Source organism: Salvelinus namaycush, chromosome 31 (genome assembly GCF_016432855.1).
Source record: "Salvelinus namaycush isolate Seneca chromosome 31, SaNama_1.0, whole genome shotgun sequence".
Lineage (NCBI taxonomy): Eukaryota > Metazoa > Chordata > Actinopteri > Salmoniformes > Salmonidae > Salvelinus > Salvelinus namaycush.
Window position 1 is genome coordinate 19,444,214 of NC_052337.1, and position 24,552 is coordinate 19,468,765.

The 24,552-nt window shown below is 40.7% G+C and overlaps 1 protein-coding gene across 2 annotated transcripts in view; it reads right to left on the reverse strand.

Annotated features, from left to right (window-relative positions):
- Positions 1 to 24,552, reverse strand: part of prrc1 (proline-rich coiled-coil 1) — a 44,264-nt gene that overhangs the window by 14,478 nt on the left and 5,234 nt on the right. For both annotated transcript variants that reach the window (XM_038970022.1, XM_038970021.1), the window contains exons 4-6: positions 14,715 to 14,863; positions 6,207 to 6,309; positions 1,813 to 1,976 (exon numbers count right to left, since the gene is read on the reverse strand). In XM_038970022.1, the coding sequence (XP_038825950.1) occupies positions 1,813 to 1,976; positions 6,207 to 6,309; positions 14,715 to 14,863 (416 nt within the window). The remainder of the gene's footprint in view (positions 1 to 1,812; positions 1,977 to 6,206; positions 6,310 to 14,714; positions 14,864 to 24,552) is intronic.

The window sequence follows — 24,552 nt, forward strand, 5'->3', positions numbered from 1 at the left end:
TGGAAGAGACCCATCGCTGGATATGAGCAAGTCAGACCACACACACGTTGCCCGCCACCATCCAGCCTGTTGCCAGACATCTCTCTTGTGGTGAGACATCGAGAATCAAAAGGAAATGCACACACACTGACACAACGACAAGGTTCCAGTTTAACAAAGTTTACTCTACTATATGAACACACTACAAGGTAGCCATTACACTCAAGGCTAGGTCCAACAACCACTAGACTTCCTGCGCATGCGCACTCTTGACTGAGTGATAGCCCCGTAATAACAGAAATATAGGGATACTTAAAACATGAACTTAACACACACAATCTCTTGAACACATGCACACACACAAAACACTTCTCTGGATGAATTAACACTGATCAGAGTGTTTACTGCATGCAGTAGAATGAGCTCAAGGCATTTTCAATACAAAGCTTGTTGCTGCAGTATAACAGCATTTGTCAGTCTGGGTCTGAGGTGCTTTACATGGCACTGTACGTAAACCAGAGTACCCCTGTGTTTGTTTGTTGATTCTTAAGGAGTTTCCTTCACTGAGAGGATGATGCATTGCTGCCTAAATAGAATTGGACACAAACACCATCTGATTCCATAGAGAACAGGTGTGTGAGGATAGCCTTTAAGACCAATGGATACCTGTTTGTTAAAACACACTAGGGCTGGGAATTGCCAGGAACCTCACGATACGATTTCTATTGCGATTCAACACTAATTTCATTGTGATTCCATGGTCCAGACATATTGCTCACCATATGTCTGCTGCAGAGGGAGAAGAGAGAGCCATGAGAAAACAAGTTGATCAGTCATTGAAATAAGGGCTGAAAACAAATGGGCTTCCTATTTAAAAACTAGATGTAGAACAAGCTACAACTGAAAAATACTGGAGTTTTTGGTGCAGGTACAGCCAACTTGAGCAAAAATAATTTTGCGATACGATAGCCAAAAATAATATCCCCATATGTAACTGCTGTTTTCAAAGTATTTCTGCTGTTTTGTTTCATAGCTCGTAAAATGTATCTCACCAAGTCAAATAACTACGAATCCTATCGCACCTCACGCAGCAACACCGCCTGGCTGGGGGCTGTGCGCACGTGAAGAGCTGAGTGAAAGATTCATTTTTAACAGTGCTAATTTACTTGAAGCAAAAGAGACTTAGTCCTTATGTTTCTTTGGCTATTTACATTGTTTTGTTCACAAGCTAGGTTGTTTTTCCATGTTTGAATTTCAACTGCTAGGGAAGACAACACTTTCTACTAGTCAGACTCAAATCCCACAGGCACAAACACGACTAGTGACGTTACTACAACATACCACATTACTTCTTACCAGTAATACTTTTTTTTAATAGATTTAAAAATCTACCTGCCACAATGGCTGGTAGACCGAAAAGTTTATTTTATGGCCCGACCCCAGTTGTAGCTGAATATAATCTTATCACTGTCAGTGACTAGTGGTGTCCTATTACATGGCAGCACATTCACAGTCTAAGGGTATCCTTTCTACATGAACACATTTGCTACATTGTTGCTAGAATTTGAGTACTAATGACTTCAGTAAATAGGTGTGACAGAAGTGGGATTTTTTAAATATCCAAAACCTGAGCATTAACGTATGTTTTAAATATAGTCTAGATACAGTATACTGTGTATATATATATATATATATATATGTATAAAGAACTGCAATACATACACAGATCACACTTTAAACAAACTATAAAGGCTTTATATATGTCTTCATTAGCACTAATACATAAAATGCACACCAGTGTCTGAGCTATTGGGAACGTGATAGACAGCTGACCTTGACTCCGGCTGCGTAGCCAACGGGCTGCGGGGCGATGTTGGACTGGCCGGCCTCCCCGGTCACCATGGCCATGCCAAACACCTCTTGGAAGGCATCTCGCACTGCCCCCACCTTCACCTCTTTGTCTGATGTCACCACAATGTCCAAGTCCCCGCCCGACTCTAAAAAAACACAGACACAGTTAATACAGGAATAATCTCATTCCCAGACACTTCCCCCCCAAATGTGCGATGTCTGGTGGACCAGACTTTATTTACCAACCAACCATCCATCTCACACAACACCTTCCGCCTAACCCTACCCCGTACAACAAGTTCCTGCCTGGGTCCTGCCTCCATTAAACTCACTCACTTCTCTACATCAATCTTTTTTTTTGATTCATTCTAATTCATTATATATTCTATGAGCCCTATACCCCTGAAACCATTGATAGTCCAGAGAAATGTTGCCATCAGATTGACAGACATTCCACTGAGAACTCGATCACTCTGTATTCAACTGCTGAAAATGCAATTGAGTCGCTAATGCCAATGTGTGTAGCCTATATTGTTAAATCATGCCTGTTTGTGTCTCAAGGTTGACTTGCCCGGATCATTGTACCGCTGCCTGTTTGCCAGGACATCTCAATAGAAAAAGAGAGCTGGTACATTTTAAAGGCAGTGCTCATCCAATCCTGAACCTGGAGACTCAGTGTGTAGACTTTGGCTTTTGGTGCATCAGAATGAACACCACCTGATTTAACTGACAACCAGGGATGTAGTGCTGCCGTAGCGGGAGGTCCTCACTTTTTTTCAATTTGAGACGACCCAGAGATGCATGGTAAAAATACACTACATGACCAAAAGTATGTGGACACCTGCTTGTCGAACATCTAATTTCAAAATCATGGGCATTAATATGGAGTTGGTCACCCATTTGCTACTATAACAGCCTCCACTCTTCAGGGAAGGCTTTCCACTAGATGTTGGAACATTGCTGTGTGGATTTGCTTCCATTCAGCCACAAGAGCATTAGTGAGGTCGAGCACTGATGTTGGGCGATTAGGCAAGGCTCGCAGTTGGCATTCCAAAGGTGTTCGATGGGGTTGAGGTCAGGGCTGTGTGCAGGCCAGTCAAGTTCTTCCACACCGATCGACAAATCATTTCTGTATGGACCTCGCTTTGTGCACAGGGGCATTGTCATGCTGAAACAGGAAAGGGCTTTCCCCAAACTGTTGCCACAAAGCTGGAAGCACAGAATCGTCTAGAATGTCATTGTATGCCCTAGTGTTAAGATTTCCCTTCACTGGAACTAAGGGGCCTAGCCAGAGCCATGAAAATTAAAAAGTCTAATGGCGCCGAAATTTACACCACTCCAGCCGACACTTGGCTTTGCACATGGTGATCTTATGCCTGTGTGCGGCTGCTCGGCCATGGAAACCCATTTCATGAAGCTCCCAACGAACAGTTATTGTGCTGATGTTGCTTCCAGAGGCAGTTTGGAACTTGATAGTGAGTGTTGCAACCGAGGACAGACGATTTTTTACGCGCTACACGCAGCACTCACAGCACTCACAGGTCCCGTTCTGTGAGCTTGTGTGGCCTACTACTTCGCGCCTGAGTCTTTGTTGCTCCTAACGTCTCCATTTCACAATATCAGCACTTAGTTGATTGGGGAAGCTCTAGCAGAGGAGAAATTTGACGAACTGACTTATAAGTCACTGAGCTCTCCAGTTAGGCCATTTTACTGCCAATGTTCGTCTATGGAGATTGCATGACTGTGCTCGATTTTACACGCATCTCAGCAATGGGTGTGGCTGAAATAGCCAAATCTACTAATTAGAAGGGGTGTCCACATACTTTTGTTTATATAGTGTATTTCTGGAAAATGTATTTTGATAAATTATAATTACCACAAACATTCCATGAAAACAATATAATGACAAATGAAATAAATATGTAGGCTATAGCAGCCTAGAGGTAAATAGTGGTTTATTCCCAGTCTTCTCTCACTCTGGTGGTGGCGTGAATGATGAAGAACTACAGGCGTGTGCAGACGTAACCAGAACAGACAGAAAACTCTATCAGTGGTTGCTCAAACAGCTGTCCTCAAAACAGTTTGTTACGGACTTGGAACTCTTGTACGACGTATTTTAATTCGCCCTACTGTCCGATTGCTTAGCTTACAGAAACACCTCTATTACATATGCAGACAAACTGATCCATCACATGAACCTTATCACATCCAAATTCACTACGGCTGCCTTGATGTTCATTAAAAAAAATACAGTGGAACTCAGAACGATGACCACTTGGTTACGTTGCTGTCCTTACAGCACCACGATTAGAAGAGCGCTCAAAACGCATAAAATAACTCAAGATCGGTTGCCTAATAGTCCTACTCATCACTTACTACAAATAGAAGACTTTCACTTCTCACAATGATGCTGGTTTAGTAAAGTTAGATAAAAGCTGAATCAATGTCTTGCAAGATCACATATGTAAAATATGAATGAATCATTAGCCTAACAGACCCAAATATAATAGCATATAGGCCCTACTGTAGCACAGTAGGCCTATAATATGTTAAACCAAAACCACCACCTCAGTCAATTCTTATCTGAAGCTGGACAGTAACATTTGTTTCCTCATGCGGCCAAAACGCAACAGCGCGCCCCGCAGGAAATACTTTGGTTTAAACAGAAAACACTTAAGAAAGGCTTATAGTTTGCATGCAGTTTGACAGGAAAAACATGACCAAAAAAAATCTAGCACGATTGACTGTGATAATGGGCTATTTTGAAATTAGTTAGTGTATGCCCAACTGTGTTTGAGGGTATTAAAAATGTAAAAAAATCTTGAGATAAGATGTGTGGGCATAGGCAGATGTTACAATTGGAGGATGCATTTTTATCTATAATAATATTCAATAGGCTACATCTGTGGGTACAACCTGACTGAAATGATAACATTTCATCGTTAAATGTTAAAGCTGGAATGAAAGAAAAGACTGCACACCCAGTGGGTTTACAGCAGTGGTGGAAAAAGTACCCAATTGTAAGAGTAAAAGTAAAGATATCTTAATAGAAAATTACTAAAGTAAAAGTGAAATACTACTAGAGTAAAATTCTAAAAGTATTTGGTTTTAAATATAAGCAAGTATCAAAAGTAACTGTAATTGCAAAAATGTACTTAAGTATCAAAAGTAAAAGTATACAACATTTCAAATTCCTTACATAAAGCAAACAGAAGGGAAAGTTATTTATTTTACAGATAGCCAGGGACACACCAACAGGTGTGACCAGGGATAAGTACGTGAATTGGACCATTTTCCTGTCCTGCTAAGCATTCAAAATGTAACGAGTACTTTTGTGTGTCAGGGAAAATGTATGTAGTAAAAAGTACATTATTTTCTTAAGGAATGTAGTAAAGTAAAAGTAGTAAAAAATATAAATAGTAAAAGTAGATACCCCCCAAAAACTACTTAAGTAGTACTTTAAAGTGTTTTAACTTAAGTAATTAACACTACTGGGTTTACAGCACCAGGATTAAAAGAAAAACAGTTGAGGGTTTTTATTTAATGTAGTACAAGGTCAAAAGAAAGAAAATGTAGTTTAAAACAGTCAAACAATAATGAGTAAACAAGTCGCTTACCCATTATCGATTCGCTATATCCATGAAGGAGAGTGCATGCTAGCCCAAGACGAGTTTGAAAATCAAGAGACTCAACAAGCGATTTTATCCTGTACGTCCCGCAAGGAACATTTAGACTTAAGTCAGTGGCAAGTTCTTATTTAGAGGAGGAGCTTTTCTGTGATTTTAACCTGGCAGTGATTGGGAGTCCCATAGGGCGGCGCACAATTGGCCCAGCGTCATCGGGGTTTGGCTGGTGTAGGATGTCATTGTAAATAAGAATTGATTCTTAACTGACTTGACTAGTTAAATAAAAACATTCTGGCACCAGCACACATTGTTTGCATCCCAAATGGCACCATATTCCCTACATAGTCCACTACTTTTGTCCAGGGCCCATAGGAATAGGGTGTGACTTGGGATACAGCCATTGGCTTGCAGATATAGGGCTATAATGGATAAGCTTCATCCCAATCCCCCACCCTTCTCCCCAAAGTGTGCGCTCGTACACTTCCTGTAATGGATTTCAAAGCAAGGGATTGATGTAAGCATTGGCTAGCTAGAGTGCGTTTTCAACTGGGTTGGGCTCAATTAAAATGTAAGTCAATTCAGGAAGTTATTTTTTGGGGGGAGAAAAAAAGAAGAAATTGCTTCTCCTTTTCGGTTTATTGAGAAGTACGTTTTTTTCAATTTACTAAATTGGAATTTCAGTTCCTGAATTGATTAACCCAAACCCTAGTTCTACTACTGTTAAATTAATGATAAATGGTGTTGACTTACTGATGTATGGCGCCATGCCCGGGTCCAGAGTGGTGATCATGGATTCCACTGAGTGCTTGGTTTTATCCAGGACCGTCTTTACCATGTGGTTACCTGCCACGCCCTGAGGATGGACACACACAGTTAAAACATGTTCTAAGGCTGGATGTCATTTGCATCCCCTTAACTGACTGGTTGAAATTTTATTTATTTTATTTCACCTTTATTTAACCAGGTAGGCTAGTTGAGAACAAGTTCTCATTTGCAACTGCGACCTGGCCAAGAATAAAGCAAAGCAATTCAACACATACAACAACAACGACTTACACATGGAATAAACAAAACATAGTCAATAATACAGTAGAAAAATAAGTCTATATACAATGTGAGCAAATGAGGTGAGATAAGGGAGGTAAAGGCAAAGAAAAAGGATATAAGACGTTATGCTAATTAGTGTGACAATGAATGCGCTAATGACCCAAGCTAATTAGTGTCATAGCTCATTACTTCTACAGGTGGTTAAGGAAATTAAGTTAGGCTAAGTGACTGTTTCAAAGTACCATTTTTACTCTGTATCTCAGTTGTTTCAAAAGCATTCTAATGTAACTGAATAAAAACACACCATCATTAACTCATGAGTCCGTACACCAGGGGTGGTTTCAGGACAAAACAAAGTTGAGGGTACCCTGAACAGTTCCAATTGTTGAACCAACAGCTTGTGAGCGTTTGTGCCTGCCTGCCCGACTACCTGCCAGTGTGCAATGTGCATGTAATCCCAAACAAGACTGGATGGCAGGGTTTCCGTTAGCCCGTAAAAGCCGGGCATTTGGCCGATAAAAAAAAAGCTGATAAATTTGGCAGTGGCCAATTATCCGGGATAATGCTTTTTAGCCTATTCGTTGATGTAAATACCAGTCGATGTAAATACATTTGACTGGTCATGCTTATCGGTCTACAGGTTATTTTGCATCATTTTGAGGAATTAAATCGGCGTGTGTGTACAATACAGTGCATTCTTAAAGTATTCAGACCCCTTCACTTTATACACATTTCGTTACAGCTTTATTCTAAAAGGGATTATATTTAAAAAAAAATCCTCAACCTATGCACACAATACCACCTACGGACAAAGCGAAAACAGGTTTAGAATTTTTTGCTAATTTATTAAAAATAAAAAAATAGAAATACCTTACTTACATAAGTATTCAGACCCTGTGCTATGAGACTCGAACTTGAGCTCAGGTGCATCCTGTTTCCATCGATGTTTCCACTTGTGGTAAATTCAATTGATTGGACGTGATTTGGAAAGGCACACACCTGTCTATATAAAAAGGTCCAACAGTTGACAGTTCCGGTCAGAGCAAAAACCAACCCATGGAGGTCAAAGGGATTGTCCGTAGACCTTCGAGACAGGATTGTGTCGAGGCACAGATCTGGGGAAAGGTACCAAAAAATGTCTGCAGCATTGAAGGTGCCCAAGAACACAGTGGCCTCTATCATTCCGAAATGGAAGAAGTTTGGAACCACCAAGACTCTTCCTAGAGCTGGCCGCCTGGCCAAACTGAGCAATCAGGGGAGAAGGGCCTTGGTCAAGGAGGTGACCAACAAGCCGTCACTCTGACAGAGCTCCGGAGTTCCTCTGTGGAGATGGGAGAACCTTCCAGAATGACAACCATCTCTGCAGCACTCCACAAATCAGGCCTTTATGGTAGAGTGGCCAGACAGAAGCCACTCCTCAGTAAGGCACATGACAGCCCACTTGGAGTTTGCCAAAAGGCACCTAAAGGTCTCTCAGAACATGAAAAAAAAGATTCTCTGGTCTAATGAAACCAAGATTGAACTCTTTGGCCTGAATGACAAGCTTCACATCTGGAGGAAACCAGGCACCACTCATCACCTGGCCAATACCATACCTACGGTGAAGTATGGTGGTGGCAGCATCATGCTGTGGGGATGATTTTCAGCAGCAGGGACTGGGAGATTAGTCAGGATCGAAAACTTGCTCCAGAGTGCTCAAGACCTCAGACAGGGGCGAAGGTTCACCTTCCAACAGGACAACGACCCTAAGCACACAGCCAAGACAACGCAGGAGTGGCTTCGGGACAAGTCTCAATGTCCTTTAGTGGCCCAGCCAGAGCCCAGACTTGAACCCGATTGAACATCTCTGGAGAGACTTGAAAATAGCTGTGCCGCGATGCTCCCCATCCAACCTGACAGAGCTTGAGAGGATCTGCAGAGAAGAATGGGAGAAACTCCCCAAACACTGGTGTGCCAAGCTTGTAGCATCATACCCAATAAGACGCAAGGCTGTGGTCACTGCCAAAGGTGCTTCAACAAAGTACTGACTAAAGGATCTGAATACTTATGTAAAATGTTTATTTCAGTGTTCATTTTTAAAATAAATCTGCAAAAATGTCTAAAAACCTGTTTTTACTTTGTCATTATAGGGTATTGTGTGTAGATTGATGAGGAAATAAAAACAATTTAATCCATTTTAGAATAAGGCTGTAACGTAACAAAATTTTGAAAAAGTGAAGGGGTCTGAATACTTTCCCGAATGCACTGTATGAGGCTCGTCTTACATTTGCTTCAAAGTAGAGGTCGACCGATTAATCGGAATGGCCGATTAATTAGGGCCGATTTCAAGTTTTCATAACAATCAGAAATCGGTAACCTTTATTTAACTAGGCAAGTCAGTTAAAGAACACATTCTTATTTTCAATGACGGCCTAGGAACGATGGGTTAACTGCCTTGTTCAGGGGCAGAATGACAGATTTTTACCTTGTAAGCTCAGGGATTCAATCTTGCAACCTTACGGTTAACTAGTCCAACGCTCTAACCACATGCCTCACGAGGAGCCCGCCTGTTACGCGAATGCAGTAAGAAGCCAAGGTAAGTTGCTAGCTAGCATTAAACTTATCTTATAAAAAAAACAATCAAAATCACTAGTTATAACTACACATGGTTGATGATATTACTAGTTTATCTAGCGTGTCCTGCTTTGCATATAATCGATGCAGTGCGCATTTGCGAAAAAGGACTGTCGTTGTTCCAACGTGTACCTGACCATAAACATCAATGCCTTTCTTAAAATCAATACACAGAAGTATATATTTTTTAAACCTGCATATTTAGGTAAAAGAAATCCAGGTTAGCAGGCAATATTAACCAGGTGAAATTGTGTCACTTCTGTTTAGAAGTTCATTGCACGCAGAGTCAGGGTATATGCAACAGTTTGGGCCGCCTGGCTCATTGCGAACTAATTTGCCAGAATTTTACGTAATTATGACATAACATTGAAGGTTGTGCAATGTAACAGGAATATTTAGACTCATGGATGCCACCCGTTAGATGAAATACGGAACGGTTCCGTATTTCACTGAAAGAATAAATGTTTTGTTTTTGAGATGATAGTTTCCGGATTCGACCACATTAACTTGTTTGGGATAGGGGGCAGCATTTTCACTTTTGGATAAATAGCGTGCCCAGAGTGAACTGCCTCCTACTCAGTCCCAGATGCTAATATATGCATATTATTATTAGTATTGGATAGAAACACTCTGACATTTCTAAAACTGTTTGAATGATGTCTGTGAGTATAACAGAACTCATATGGCAGGCAAAAACCTGAGAAGAAAATCCAAACAGGAAGTGGGAAATCTGAGGTTTGTAGTTTTTGAACTCACCCCTATCGAATACACAGTGGGATATGGGTTCATTTTCACTTCCTAAGGCTTCCACTAGATGTCAACCGTCTTTAGAACGTGGTTTCAGGCTTCTCATGTGAAGGGGGGGCGGATGGGAGCTGTTTGAGTAAGGGGTCTGCCTACAGCCTCGTTCTCAGTCACGCACTTTCACTTGAGAGTTAGCTCTCGTTCCATTGCTTCTCTACAGACAATGGAATTCTCCGGTTGGAACATTATTGAACTTTTATGATAAAAACCATCCTAAAGATTGATTCTATACTTAGTTTGACAAGTTTCTTCGACATGTAATATAACTTTTTGGAACGTTTCGTCCGAATGGACCAGATCGCGCTTTTGGATTTGTTTACCAAACGCCCTAACAAAAGAAGCTATTGGACATAAAATGGACATAAATGATGGACATTAACGAACAAAACAAGCATTTGTGGAACTGCGATTCCTGGGAGTGCATTCTGATGAAGATTATCAAAGGTAAGTGAATATTTATATATGAATAATGTTGACTACCCAACATGGCAGACATTTCTCTGGCTGGTTTGGGCTCTGAGCGCCGTTCTCAGATTATGCTTTTTCAGTCAATTTTTTTTTTTTTTATAAATCTGACACAGCGGTTGCATTAAGGAGAAGTGTATCTAAAGTTCCATGCATAACACTTGAATTTATCAACATTTATAATGAGTATTTCTGTGAATTCATGTGGCTCTCTGCAAAATCATAGCATGTTTTTGAACTACTGAACATAACACACCAATGTAAAATGAGATTTTTGGATATAAATATGCATTTTATCGAACAAAACATACATGTATTGTGTAACATGAAGTCCTATGAGTGTCATCTGATGAAGATCATCAAAGGTTAGTGATTTATTTTCTCTATTTGTGCTTTTTGTGACTTCTCTTTGGCGGGAAAAATGGCTGGGTTTTTCTGTGACTTGGTGGTGACCTAACATAATTGTTTGTGGAGCTTTCACTGTAAAGCATTTTTGAAATCAGACACTGTGGCTGGATTAACGAGAATTTTATCTATAAAATGGTGCCTAATACTTGTATGTTTGAGAAATTTGATTTATGAGATTTGTTGGGCGCCCTGCTATTTCATTGGCTGTTGGCGCGGGGTTCCGCTAGCGGAACGGGGTTAATGACCTAAGGTTAATGACCTAAGGCTCGTATTTCTGGTTAATGACCTAAGGCTCGTATTTCTGGGTGTTATGTTATAATTAAGTCTATGATTTGATAGAGCAGTCTGAGCGATGGTAGGCACCAGCAGGCTCGTAAGCATTCATTCAAACAGCACTTTCGTGCGTTTTTCCAGCAGCTCTTCGCAATGCTTCAAGCATTGCGCTGTTTATGACTTCAAGCCTATCAACTCCCGAGATTAGGCTGGTGTAACCGATGTGAAACGGCTAGCTAGTTAGCGGGGTGCGCGCTAATAGCGTTTCAAATATCACTTGCTCTGAGACTTGGAATAGTTGTTCCCCTTGCTCTGCATGGGTAACGCTGCTTCGAGGGTGGCTGTTGTCAATGTGTTCCTGGTTCGAGCCCAGGTAGCGGCGAGGAGAGGGATGGAAGCTATACTGTTACAATGGCAATAAAAGTGCCTATAAGAACATACAATAGTCAAAGGTATTATTCATTATTTATTTGAGGCTAAATTGATTTGTTGAAAGGGCACTGCACATGCGAGCTGTTTCATGTGACAGATGAAAATATCTGTTAGAAATTTAGAGAGGTTTAATAGGATACTTTGAAGTAGAGGTTTTGATTTTTCAACGCCAATACCGATTTATTGGAGGACCAAAAAAAAACGATGTCGATTTTTATTTGTAATAATGACAATTACAACAATACTGAATGAACACTTATTTTAACTTAATATAATACATCAATAGTGTTTTTCCGCTAATTACATTACGGAACGAACATTCGCACGTAGCCTACTGCCTCAATGTGAGGATAAAGTTTATCAAGATTTTAAGCTAAACATTCTGATCTGTTGCATCAGATTCATTGCTATAAAAATAAACTAAATATGGAGCCTAGGCCTACTGGTTTTATGACTTTGGGATCCATCTTCCCACAACTGTCCCAGAGGCTGTTTGGAATAGGCTATTTATTTATTTATTGACAAGCTGACCAATAGAATAGGTAAACTTTTCTACTCTGGGGGATAGTGATTTTGCTGTTCGTTACTCATCTTGTTGGCTGAGGAAAAGTAAACGTGGACAGTTCAAACATGTTCAAAGTGCACATCAGAATTCGGGTTGAAGGACTGCAAATAGTTGCACCCTCAACAATGTTCTGTTAATATAATGACCATAATCTAAATGTGATCTGTCATTCTGAGCAGCGTGGGTGGACACCCTAATCAGGTTACACACCCAATGCATATGGGTCCGGCAGATTTCTCAAAATGTCTGGTAAATTAAAATGTTGCCGGTCAAATGTACGGCGCAACATTTTCCTAACAGAAGCCCTGCTGGATAAATACCCTTAGGCCTTATTCCCAGTAGAGACTGGATGGATACAATTAGGCCTTATTATCAGACAAGCTGTGCTCCTGATCGCAACCGTCTCCCTAATTGTCTGAGGCATACCACAGTCCTCCTTGCCAGCCAGCCAGATGAATAGGAGGAAGAAGATCGTAAATGGCACCCAATTCCCTTTGTAAGGCACTTCATTTGGCCAGAGCCCATAGAGAATAAGGAGCCCTTTGGGCTGCAGCCCTGGATATTACCAGACGTGCTGGTCATCTAACGCAACACTGATAGCATTAGCAGACAATTTATGGGTGTAGTCCAGGAAAGTGTTTCCCCAATACAGGCTGTTGCGTATTGAGCACCTGGAGATTTGGTTCTGGCAGTACATTGACTGAAGGTTTATCATACAAAATGGGTTTGTGACATGTTTGTGCCAAAATGGATGCGTTTACACAGGCAGCCCCACTTCTGATCTTTTGCCCAATTATTGTCAAAATAGCAGATCTGATTAGGCAAAATAATTGGGCTGCCTGTGTAAAAGCAGCCTAAATTACATTTGGACCGTGAGTGTTTTATAAAGTAGACTTAAAGAGATTTAGTTAAATGTCAAGGGGCCGGTTTCCTCGGACACAGATTATACCTAGTACGCGACTCAATTCAAATTCGAGAAAGCATGATTTTTGTTGTGTAGGCGTCATCAGTGTCTGGGAAACAGGCTGGGGAAAGATCACTTGTTTTTTTCTCTTTTGTGACGGAAAAAAGAGACAAGGAACTGTTTAATATGCAGGAAAGGTGTTTACAAAACTCAGTGCAGACATGATATTGATCTGAATCCCTGATAACGCGTTTCAACCGGATGTATGCTATTCTGCTTTAGAAGAACAAAGAACTCATGTATCAAGTCAAATCTTATGTCACATGCGCCGAATACAACAGGTGTAGACTTTACCGTGAAATGCTTACTTACGAGCTCTTTCCCAACAATGCAGAGATAAAAAGTAAGACAAACGTGCCAAAAACGAACAAGGAAATAGTAACGCAATAAAATAACGAGCCTTTATACAAGGAGTACTGGTACCGAGTCAATGTGCAGGGGTACGAGGTAGTTGAGGTAATATGTACATGTATGTAGGGATAAAAGTGTCTAGACAGTCAGGATTGATAATAAACAGAGTGGCAGCAGCGTATGTGAAGAGTGAAAGTGTGTTTGTGTGAGTGGCGTCAATATGAGTGTGTGTGTTGGAGTGTCAGTGTAGTATGTGTGAGTGTGTAGGTAGAGGCCAGTGAGTGTGCATAGAGCCGGTGCAAGAGAGTCAGTGCAAATAGTCAGGGTAGCCATTTGATTAACTGTTCCAGCAGTCGCTTCAGTAATCTATTACTGTTATGTGATTGCTGTACCAGGCACAGTATGTAAAATATGTAAAGTATTACTGTTATGTGATTGCTGTACCAGGCACAGTATGTAAAATATGTAAAGTGTGATATTTAAAATATATGTAGCAAAAAAAGCTATAAATAATATATTTGTGTGCGCCAAAGAGGGGGTGTGGAGAATGGGTTAATAAAAAACAAATATTTCAGCAGTATTATGGCTTGGGGGTAGAAGCTGTTCAGGAGTCTTTTGGTCCCATACTTTGCACTCTGGTACTGCTTGCCGTGCAGTAGTAGAGAGAACAGTCTATGACCTGGCTGGCTTTCTTGACAGTTTTTCTGGCCTTCCTCTGACACCGCCTGTCTTTGCACTATTGACTTATGCTGCGTTTTGACGAGGGGCACAAAAGACAGACTAACGGCAAAAGCAAGTCAGCACGACAGTATGTGTTGCTACAGTGATTTCAGCAAACAGTGCAAATCAACATCAGGAAGAAAACAACGCTATGGCAGATGGCAAAAGTTGAAATATTTTAACTCTGGCGGCAAGTCCCGTCTACTGTGGCTTCTGACAGCATTCACCGCCAGCCTTTATGGCATTTACCGTTGTGCTCTCATTGAAAACAATGACATCCGGTTTACCGCCTGCCATCTTCCTCGTGCCACGTAAACGCAGAATTAGTCCTGTTTTAAGTTTAGTGAGCGTTTCCTGCTTTTAAAAGGCAGCCCTGCTGTGTTGCCTGGGTCGTGTTCATTAGACATCAAACCGAAGAAAACGGACTGAAACAGGGAAGGACTACCTGGGCTTGTGAAATAGAAAAGCCTATTTCCGTTGTACAATATTTTTTAACTTTCTCCTAATGAACACGATGCTGATGTCCACTACTGTGTGTGTGTGTTCACATTACTTTGAGAGTGTCAGGTGCGTAAAAACATCCACTGCCCTACCGAAATTACTGAAAAAGACGTACCTTGAAGAAACCCCAAATGCCGCCCCCCGCGCTGGCATCTATGGCGAGGCGGGGGTCCTCGTTTTCGACCTCAGGGAAGGTGATGGGGGAGCCGGCGTCTAGACCCCCTGACATCATTGGCTGTTGCACCATTGGGTTGGATACTACCCCTGGAAGAGAGACATCATGAATCCCGTTACCACTCATCATAACGCACTGTATACCAGGGTTGTGTTCATTAGGCACCAAAAGGAAATGTTTTCGGAACAGAAAACAAAAACATGTGTTTCTTATCAGACACATTCAGGTAGTCCCTTCCTTGTTGCAGTCTGCTTTCTTACAATTGTGTTCATAAGGGGCCAAACTGGTGGTATTCAAATAAGGGCCTGGAGGACAATAACACTGCAGGTTCTCATCCTTTCCTTCTCAACAGGGACTGATTAAGACCTTGGACACCAAGGTCTGCCCAATTAAGGACAGGAATCAGTCAGAGAGAAGAAAAAAAAAGCTGAGGCCTGGATTTAAATACCCCTGCTGTATCCAATAGGCATACAGAATGACAACCAAAAACAGGTGGACTTGCACAGTAACAAAATAATGTAATCAAGAGAATAGACACTAGGTAAACACATTTATCCATGCAAAGTCAACAGCAGAAACGGATACATAAACCACACCCATCCTCAAAGACAAACACCTTGGCTCAAACAAACATTCAAACCATTTTAATGTGTCACCGCTGTGATGTTTAACCATTGTGTGTGTGCGCATTGCCCCATGTGTTTGTGAGGTAGTATGTTACTCACTCTGTAAAAGTGCTTGTATTTTTTAAATTAGTCACATGTAATTGTGACTAACACATTGGAGTGTAGTGAAATACTTCAGCTCTGAGCTCCAACAGTGCAGGTGTGAATGACACAAACTATATATAAAAAAATATACTGAACAAAAATATAACACCCAACAATTTCAATGGTTTTACTGACTTAGAGTCCATATAAGGAAATCAGTCAATTAAAATAAATTAATTTAGGCCCTAATCTATGAATTTCACATGACTGGGAATACAGATCTGCATCTATTAGTCACAGATATCTTTTAAAAAGAGGGAGGGGCGTGGATCAGAAAACCAGTCAGTATCTGGTGTAACCACCATTTGCCTCATGTAGCATGACATCTCCTTCACATAGAGTTGATCAGGCTGTTAATTGTCCCACTCCTCTAATGGCTTTACGAAGTTGCTGGATATTGGTGGGAACTGGAACACGCTGTCGTACACGTCGAACCAGAGCATCCCAAACATGCTCAAATCAACGGGTGACATGTCTGGTGAGGATGCAGGCCATGGAAGAACTGGGAAATGTTCAGCTACCAGGAATTGTGTAAAGATTCTTGCAACATGAGGCCGTGCATTAACATGGATGAATGGCACGACAATGGGCATCAGGATTTCGTCACGGTATCTCTGTGCATTCAAATTGCCATCGATAAAAATGCTAATTCTGTTTGATGTCCGTAACTTATGCTTGCCCATACCATAACCCCAACCATGGGGCACTCTGTTCAAAACGACGTTGAGGCGGCTTATGGTAGAGAAATTAACATTCAATTCTCTGGCAACAGCTCTGGTGGACATTCCTGCAGTCAGCATGCCAATTGCATGCTCCCTCAACTTGATACATCTGTGGCATTGTTTTATGTAACAAAACTGCATTTTTTTTGTCCCCAGCACAAGATGCAAATGTGTAATGATCATGTTTAAATCAGCTACTTGATATGCTGTCAGGTGGATGGATTATCTTGGCAAGGGAGAAATGTGACTCGTTTGAGGAAACTAGGCGTATGTCGCACGTCACTACTTCACAGGAGAGGCATTTGAATGTAAACATACCTTTATCAAAAACTTTCATGTGCCTTAATAACAAACTTGTATTCCATCTGTAAATACAAATGGTTAATTACGAGTCTAGTTGGTTTAGCCACGGGAAAAGGCAGGAACCTTCCTGCTAGCCATGATTGGCTGAGATAATGGATGGGCTGGACATGCCAGGAGATGAGTTTGGATTGGTCTGCCATGTAGCATGCTTCTGTTTATAACATGAGCTGCTCAGTATGTGGTGATAGTCTTCTACCAAGCCGTTTAAAAAAAATAGATAACGTTAGCCATCCAGAACTAGAACATTTTTGCTACTTTTCTCAACAACATTGATACGCTGAATTTAGCAGGTGCTATTGACAGATGAGTTGGAAAACGTGATTTACTACTTTCTGCACAAGCCACAGTCAGTGTGAACCGGAGTGACTTGACCAGTGGAGGCTCCTCTTCAATGACGTTCCATAAAAATAGTGAAACTATACTAAATATATTCATATGTCACCAAATAATGGATAGAAATACACTGTTTTATAATACTGTAGAACCATAGAGTAGCCGGAGGACAGCTAGCTTCCGTCCTCCTCTGGCTACATTGACTTCAATACAAAACCTAGGAGGCTCGTAGGCCTCAACCCCTTCCATAGACATACTCTACCATTCAAAAGTTTGGGGTCACTTAGAAATTCTTGTTTTTGAAAGAAAAGCACATTTTTTGTCCATTAAAATAACATCAAATTGATCAGAAATACAGTGTAGACATTGTTAATGTTGTAAATGACTATTGTAGCTGGAATCGGCAGATTTTTTATGGAATATCGACATAGGCGTAGAGAGGTCCATTACCAGCAACCATCACTCCTGTGTTCCAATGGCATGCTGTGTTAGCTAATTCAAATTCATCATTAGAAAACCCTTTTGCAATTACGTTAGCACAGGATGAAAACGGTTGTGCTCATTAAAGAAGCAATAAAACCGGCATTCTTTAGACTAGTTGAGTATCTTGAGCATCAGCATTTGTGGGTTCGATTACAGGCTCAAAATGGCCAGAAACAAAGACCTTTCTTCTGAAACTCATCAGTCTATTCTTGTTCTGAGAAACGAAGGTTATTCCATGCGAGAAATTGCCAAGAAACTGAAGATCTCGTACAACGCTGTGTACTACTTACTTCACAGAACAGCGCAAATTGGCTCTATCCAGAACGGAAAGGGGAGTGGGAGGCCCCGGTGCACAAGTGAGCAAGAGGACAAGTATATTAGAGTGTCTAGTTTGAGAAACAGACACATCACAAGTCAACTCAAATGGCAGCTTCATTAAATAGTACCCACAAAACACCAGTCTCAACGTCAACAGTGAAGAGGCGACTCCGGGATGCTGGCCTTCCAGGCAGAGTTGCAAAAAAAAAAGCCATCTCTCAGACTGGCCAATAAAAAGAAAAGATTAAGATGGGCAAAAGAACACAGACACTGGACAGAGGAAGATCGGAAAAAAGCGTTATGGACAGACAAATCTAAGTTTGAGGTGTTCGGATCACAAAGAAGAACATTTGTGAGACGCAGAAAAAATGAAGATGCTGGAGGAGTGCTTGACGCCATCTGTCAAGCATGGTGGAGGCAATGTGATGGTATGGGGGTTCTTTGGTGGTGTTAAAGTGGGAGATTTATACAGGGTAAAAGGGATCTTGAAGAAGGCCATCAGTCAATTTTGCTACGCCATGCCATCCCCTGTGGACGGCGCTTAATTGGAGCCAATTTCCTCCTACAACAGAACAATTACCCAAAGCACAGCTCCAAAATTTGCAAGAACTATTTAGGGAAGAAGCAGTCAGCTGATATTCTGTCTATAATGGAGTGGCCAGCACAGTCACCGGATCTCAACCTTACTGAGCTGTTGTGGGAGCAGCTTGACTGTATAGTATGTAAGAATTGCCCATCAAGCCAATCCAACTTGTGGGAGGTGCTTCAGGAAGCATAGGGTGAAATCTCTTCAGATTACCTCAACAAATTGACAACTAAAATGCCAAAGGTCTGCAAGGCTGTAATTGCTTCAAATGGAAGATTCTTTGACGAAAGCAAAGATTGAAGGACACAATTTTCAAATAAAAATCATTTATAACCTTGTCAACGTCTTGACTATATTTCCCATTCATTTTGCCACTCATTTCATGTATGTTTTCATGGAAAACAAGGAAATTTCTAAGTCACCCCAAACTTAACGGTAGTGTACATGGTAATTATGACCACTTCCAGAGAACATCCTCGAACCAATCAAAACCTTCGCAGTATGAACTGACATATTGCTCATCCAATCACAGGATTAGGATCAAAGAATGAACCTAGTGTGTTGCAATGGGATTGTGCCACAGAGCATTATGGAGGTTATATGTGTTGAGAAGCTTGGTGACATTGTTGGATAGAGATTAAGAGTGATTATGTTTACATTTAATCTTTATTTAACTAGGCAAGTCAGTTATGAACAAATTCTTATTTACAATGAAGGCCTACACCGGGCAAACCTGGACGATGCCGGGCCAAATTGTGCGCCGCCCTATGGGACTCCCAAACATGGCCGGTTGTGATACAGCCTTGAACGAACCAGGGTGTCTGTAGTGACGCCTCTAGCATTGAGATGCAATGCCATAGACCGCTGCGCCACTCGGGAGCCTGAAGAGTGATAGTTGAGCATTTTTTGGATATTCAATTCTAATTCGTTTTTTCTAATTACAGGAGACGGAGGAGGTATATAATAAAAACATTTTATTGGTTTTAGAACTTTATTTCCCCCCCCAGTTAATGCAATTTATTTAAATTTGCCTTACTAACTTCAGTAGCAAGTAGCAGTAGCTAGCTAGCTAACTAGCAGAATGAGCGTGCAGTTCTCTGCCTGAATGACTAATGCTACTGAAAATGTTGGACTTTTTTGTTGAAGAACCCCTTTCATTCTCTGGGGTACACGGAAAAGGTGCAAATTAAAACCGAGAGTCAACCTCTGACTGAGATCAGTTTCATGAAGGATGAAAAGGTGAGGACGTTCAGTACCAATTGGTATCAAAAGTACAGCTGGTTAACAGGGAGCCTTTCATCAAGCCGCCTGTATTGCTGGTCTTGCCTGCTTTTTGAAAAGTCTGAGCATTGGGCAAAGTGTGGGGGGGGAGGGGGGGTACTGTGACTTGAAAGAACATTGAGTGTTCAGCTAAACGGAATCACAAAAGCAGGGAGCATATAAATGCCTACATCAGATGAAATATTCTGGGAAAAAGCCACATTGATCATGTAATGGACGAAGGTCTGCATATTCAAACTGGGCAACACAACGAGAAAGTAAAAAGAAACAGGGATGTACTCAAGCGGCTTAACGACACCACTGCAATTTTGGGCATGCAAGAATTAGCTTTGAGGACACGTCAAGAGGGAAAGTTACGCTAACAAAGGCAACGACAGGGAGCTTGCAGAGGTAATAGCACATTATGATGTGCTATTAATCTTAAATGAATTAAGAAAATCCTCACTGGTACGAAAAGGCCATCGACCAGTATGCCAAGTAGACTGAGTAGAATGGACTTCTTTAAAAGTAAGGATTTAACATGTTCCCCATTATAATAATGTTTACATTAGTTTAATTTCATTTACAATTATGTTACCAATTTTGTATGAATTGATATTCATTTAAAATGTTGTTTTCAACAGTATTTCCCCCATGCTCCACCCAGGGCCCTCTGAAGAACTGAACAGCCCTGGTCCTCCGCTGTCTGTTATTCCCCATATTCCCTTTCATCCACTGGCACATTGAATATTTCCTCTCCAAGCACTGCGAGTACCCCTATACATTTTATTTAATTAATATGTAGAGTCAATCACATACACAATGTGATTTCACTCCTTGCTTGGACTAACTCATTCTTAGCTCTTTAGTCTAACTGTGTGTTAAAGTTTTGTTTTCAGAGTCAAATCCTGTCCTGCCCTTAGTGGAGGAGTTGGGCTCTTTTCCAACACAATCCATGATGAGCCTTTTTCTGTACTGAAGCCTCAACCCTGTCCTGCACTGAAGTCAAGCCTCTGAACTAGAGGTCGACCGATTAACCGGAATGGCCGATTAATTAGGGCCGATTTCAAGTTTTCATAACAATCGGAAAATCGGTAATTGGACGCCGATTTTTATTATTTTCTATTTTTTACACCTTTATTTAAGTAGGCAAGTCAGTTAAGAACACATTTTTATTTTCAATGACGGCCTAGGAACGGTGGGTTAACTGCCTTGTTCAGGGGCAGAATGACAGATTTTTACCTTGTAAGCTCAGGGATTCAATCTTGCAACCTTACGGTTAACTAGTCCAACACTCTAACCACCTGCCTCACGAGGAGCCCGCCTGTTACGCGAATGCAGTAAGAAGCCAAGGTAAGTTGCTAGCTAGCATTAAACTTACCTTATTAAAAACAATCAATCAATCATAATCACTAGTTATAACTACACATGGTTGATGATATTACTAGTTTATCTAGCGTGTCCTGCGTTGCATATAATCGATGCAGTGCGCATTTGCGAAAAAGGACTGTCGTTGCTCCAACGTGTACCTAACCATAAACATCAATGCCTTTCTTAAAACTTCTTACGGCTAGGGGGCGGTATTTTCGTTTTTGGCTAAAAAACGTACCCATTTGAAACTGCCTATTTCTCAGCCCCCGAAACTAGAATATGCATATAATTGTCAGATTAGGATAGAAAACACTCCGAAGTTTCCAAAACTGTCAAAATTCTGTCTGTGAGTTAAACAGAACTGATATTGCAGGCTAAAACCTGAGGAAAATCCAATCAGGGAGTGCCCCTGTTTTTGAAACCTCTCTGTTCCTATGCATCCCTATTGCCCATTTAAAGGGATATCAACCAGACTTCTTTTTCTATGGCTTCCCTAAGGTGTCAACAGCCTTTAGACATAGTTTCAGGCTTTTATTTTGAAGAATGAGCGTGAACGACCACATTGCGTAAGTGGATAGGTGGGGGCTCTCAGAGTGAGTTGTGCGCAAAAGGCAGTCATTGTTACTCCCGGTCCTAGTGAAAAGCCAACTGTCCCGGCTTATATATTATTGAATAGATATTTGAAAAACACCCTGAGGATGGATTATAAAAAACATTTGACATGTTTCTGTGGACATTATGGATATAATTTGGAATTTGTGTCTGCGTTGTCGTGACCGCTCTTTCCGGTGGATTCCTGGGCATAACGCAGCAAACTAACGGAGGTATTTGGATATAAAAAAATATCTTTATGGAACAAAAGGAACATTTGTTGTCTAACTGGGAGTCTCGTGAGTGAAAACATCCGAAGATCAAAGGTAAACGATTAATTGATTGCTTTTCTGATTTTCGTGACCAAGTTACCTGATGCTAAGTGTACTTATTGTTTTGTCGAGCGATCGATAAACTTACACAAACGCTTGTATTGCTTTCGCTGTAAAGCATAATTTCAAAATCTGAGACGACAGGTGGATTAACAAAAGGCTAAACTGTGTTTTGCAATATTGCACTTGTGATTTCATGATATTATATTATATTATTTACCTGTGGCGCTATGCTACGCTATGCTAGTCAGCGTTTCTGATGACAATTATCCCGGATCCGGGATGGGTGGTTCAGAAAGGTTAAAATCAATACACAGAAGTATATATTTTTAAATCTGCTTATTTAGCTAAAAGAAATCCAGGTTAGCAGGCAATATTAACCAGGTGAAATTGTGAGAGGGATGGAAGCTATACTGTTACTGTCACGATCGTGTGGAGGAGAGACGGACCAAGACGCAGCATGTGGAAAATAAGCCATCTTCTTCAATTATAGAAGAAGGCAAAACGAAACAAAACACTTACAAACTACCAAAACAATAAACGACCGTGAAGCTAATAAACGTAGTGCACACACACAGGCTACAAACGTTCAGACATAGACAATTCCCCACAACAAACTAAAGCCTATGGCTACCTTAAATATGGCTCCCAATCAGAGACAACAGAAACCAGCTGTCTCTAATTGGGAACCCATTCAGGCAACCATAGACTTTCCTAGACAACTACTCACAACATAGACACAGCTAGACAACTATACTAAACATAAACCCAACTACTCTAAATAAACCCCCTAAACCGTACAATCACCCTGGACACTACAAAACCCACATAAATACCCATGTCACACCCTGACCTAACTAAAATAATAAAGAAAACAAAGAATACTAAGGCCAGGGCGTGACAGTTACACTGGCAATACTAAAGTGCCTATAAGAACATCCAATACTCAAAGGTATATGAAATACAAATCGTAGAGAGAGAAATAGTCCTATAATTCCTATAATAACTACAACCTAAAACTTCTTACCTGGGAATATTGAAGACTCATGTTAAAAGGAACCACCAGCTTTCATATGTTCTCATGTTCTGAGCAAGGAACTTAAACGTTAGCTTTCTTACATGGCACATTGCATTTTACTTTCTTCTCCAACACTTTGTTTTTGCATTATTTAAACCAAATTGAACATGTTTCATTATTTATTTGAGGCTAAATTGATTTTATTGATGTATTATATTAAGTTAAAATAAGTGTTAATTCAGTATTGTTGTAATTGTCATTATTACAAAGAAATAAAAAGAAATCGTCCGATTAATCGGTATCGGCTTTTTTGGTCCTCCAATAATCGGTATCGGCGTTGAAAAATCATAATCGGTCGACCTCTACTCTGAACACCTCTACTCATGCCTCATTCAATCACTGCTGCCCTTCCCAACACTAAGTATCCCTCTTATTCCCATTCCCCATAATATTGTATTATAAATGTCTTTAAAAGTTTTAGGTTAAAATCATAGCTCTTTGATGATATTTCAAATGCGCTTTGCCGTTCGTTCTGCGACTATACCATGGGTCTTCCATCCTCAAATGTTCAAGTCACCAGCCTCCACTGGACTTGACAACGCTGGCCAAACGAGATGTAGCTACAAACAAAACAGAGTTAAATGTCTGCCGTGAAGCGTTCATCCATGTATACGGATAAGAGTCTAGCTACATTTTCAGATATTATACATTTCTAACTTCGTCAGAAAGTTGTTTTCATTGCAAGTTAAACTGTTAGCTAGCTAGTGAACATTAGCTTGCTGGCTCGCTGTGTAGTAATATTATTCGAATCACAGAACTATTTGCATTCTATTTGCTATTTGCATTCTTAACTATAGCCTAATGTTAGCTAGCTAACATTGAACCTGGTTGGTTATCTTTAGATACCTGCAGATTCATACTACAGCTATGACATAAATTGTATTGGTTGGCAGTAGTATGAGTTGGGATTATGCCGGTTCATTGTTTAGTTAGCTAGCTACATGTCTAAACGAAACACTTCGCCAGATGATTAAATGACCCATCCACTTAGCCTGATGTGGCTGGGGGTTGGTTCTAGCATTTCCTTCACATGACCCATCAATTCAGACAAGTGTGTCAGGTACGCGTCATCTAATAATTATAAAATATTTTTATCTGGGCACTTTCTGTTTTTGATATTGCTACTATGAAAGTAACCATTTCACTGTACTGTTTACACCTTCTGTATCCTGTGCATGTGACAAATCAACTTTTTATTTGATATTGTGTGTGTTTACCAGAGACAGTAATGTGAAGAACAACATGACCTGCACCAAAGTCAGATTAGGGTGTAGGCCAAGGACAAGATAGTGTATTTTTACCTGGAGTTTTTCCTTATAGTAGGCTACTTTCACCACTTTTAGTCTTTGGTTGTTTACTAAACTAATCACTGTTTAGCAAATATCCTCACATGTGAAGCCTTAAAGAGGTGGGTGGGGCTAAGGCTTAAGATATCATAACCGCCATCGATAAGAGACATTACTGTGCAGCCGTATTCATCGACCTGGCCAAGGCTTTCGACTCTGTCAATCACCGCATTCTTATCAGCAGACTAAACAGCCTTGGTTTCTCAAATGACTGCCTCGCCTGGT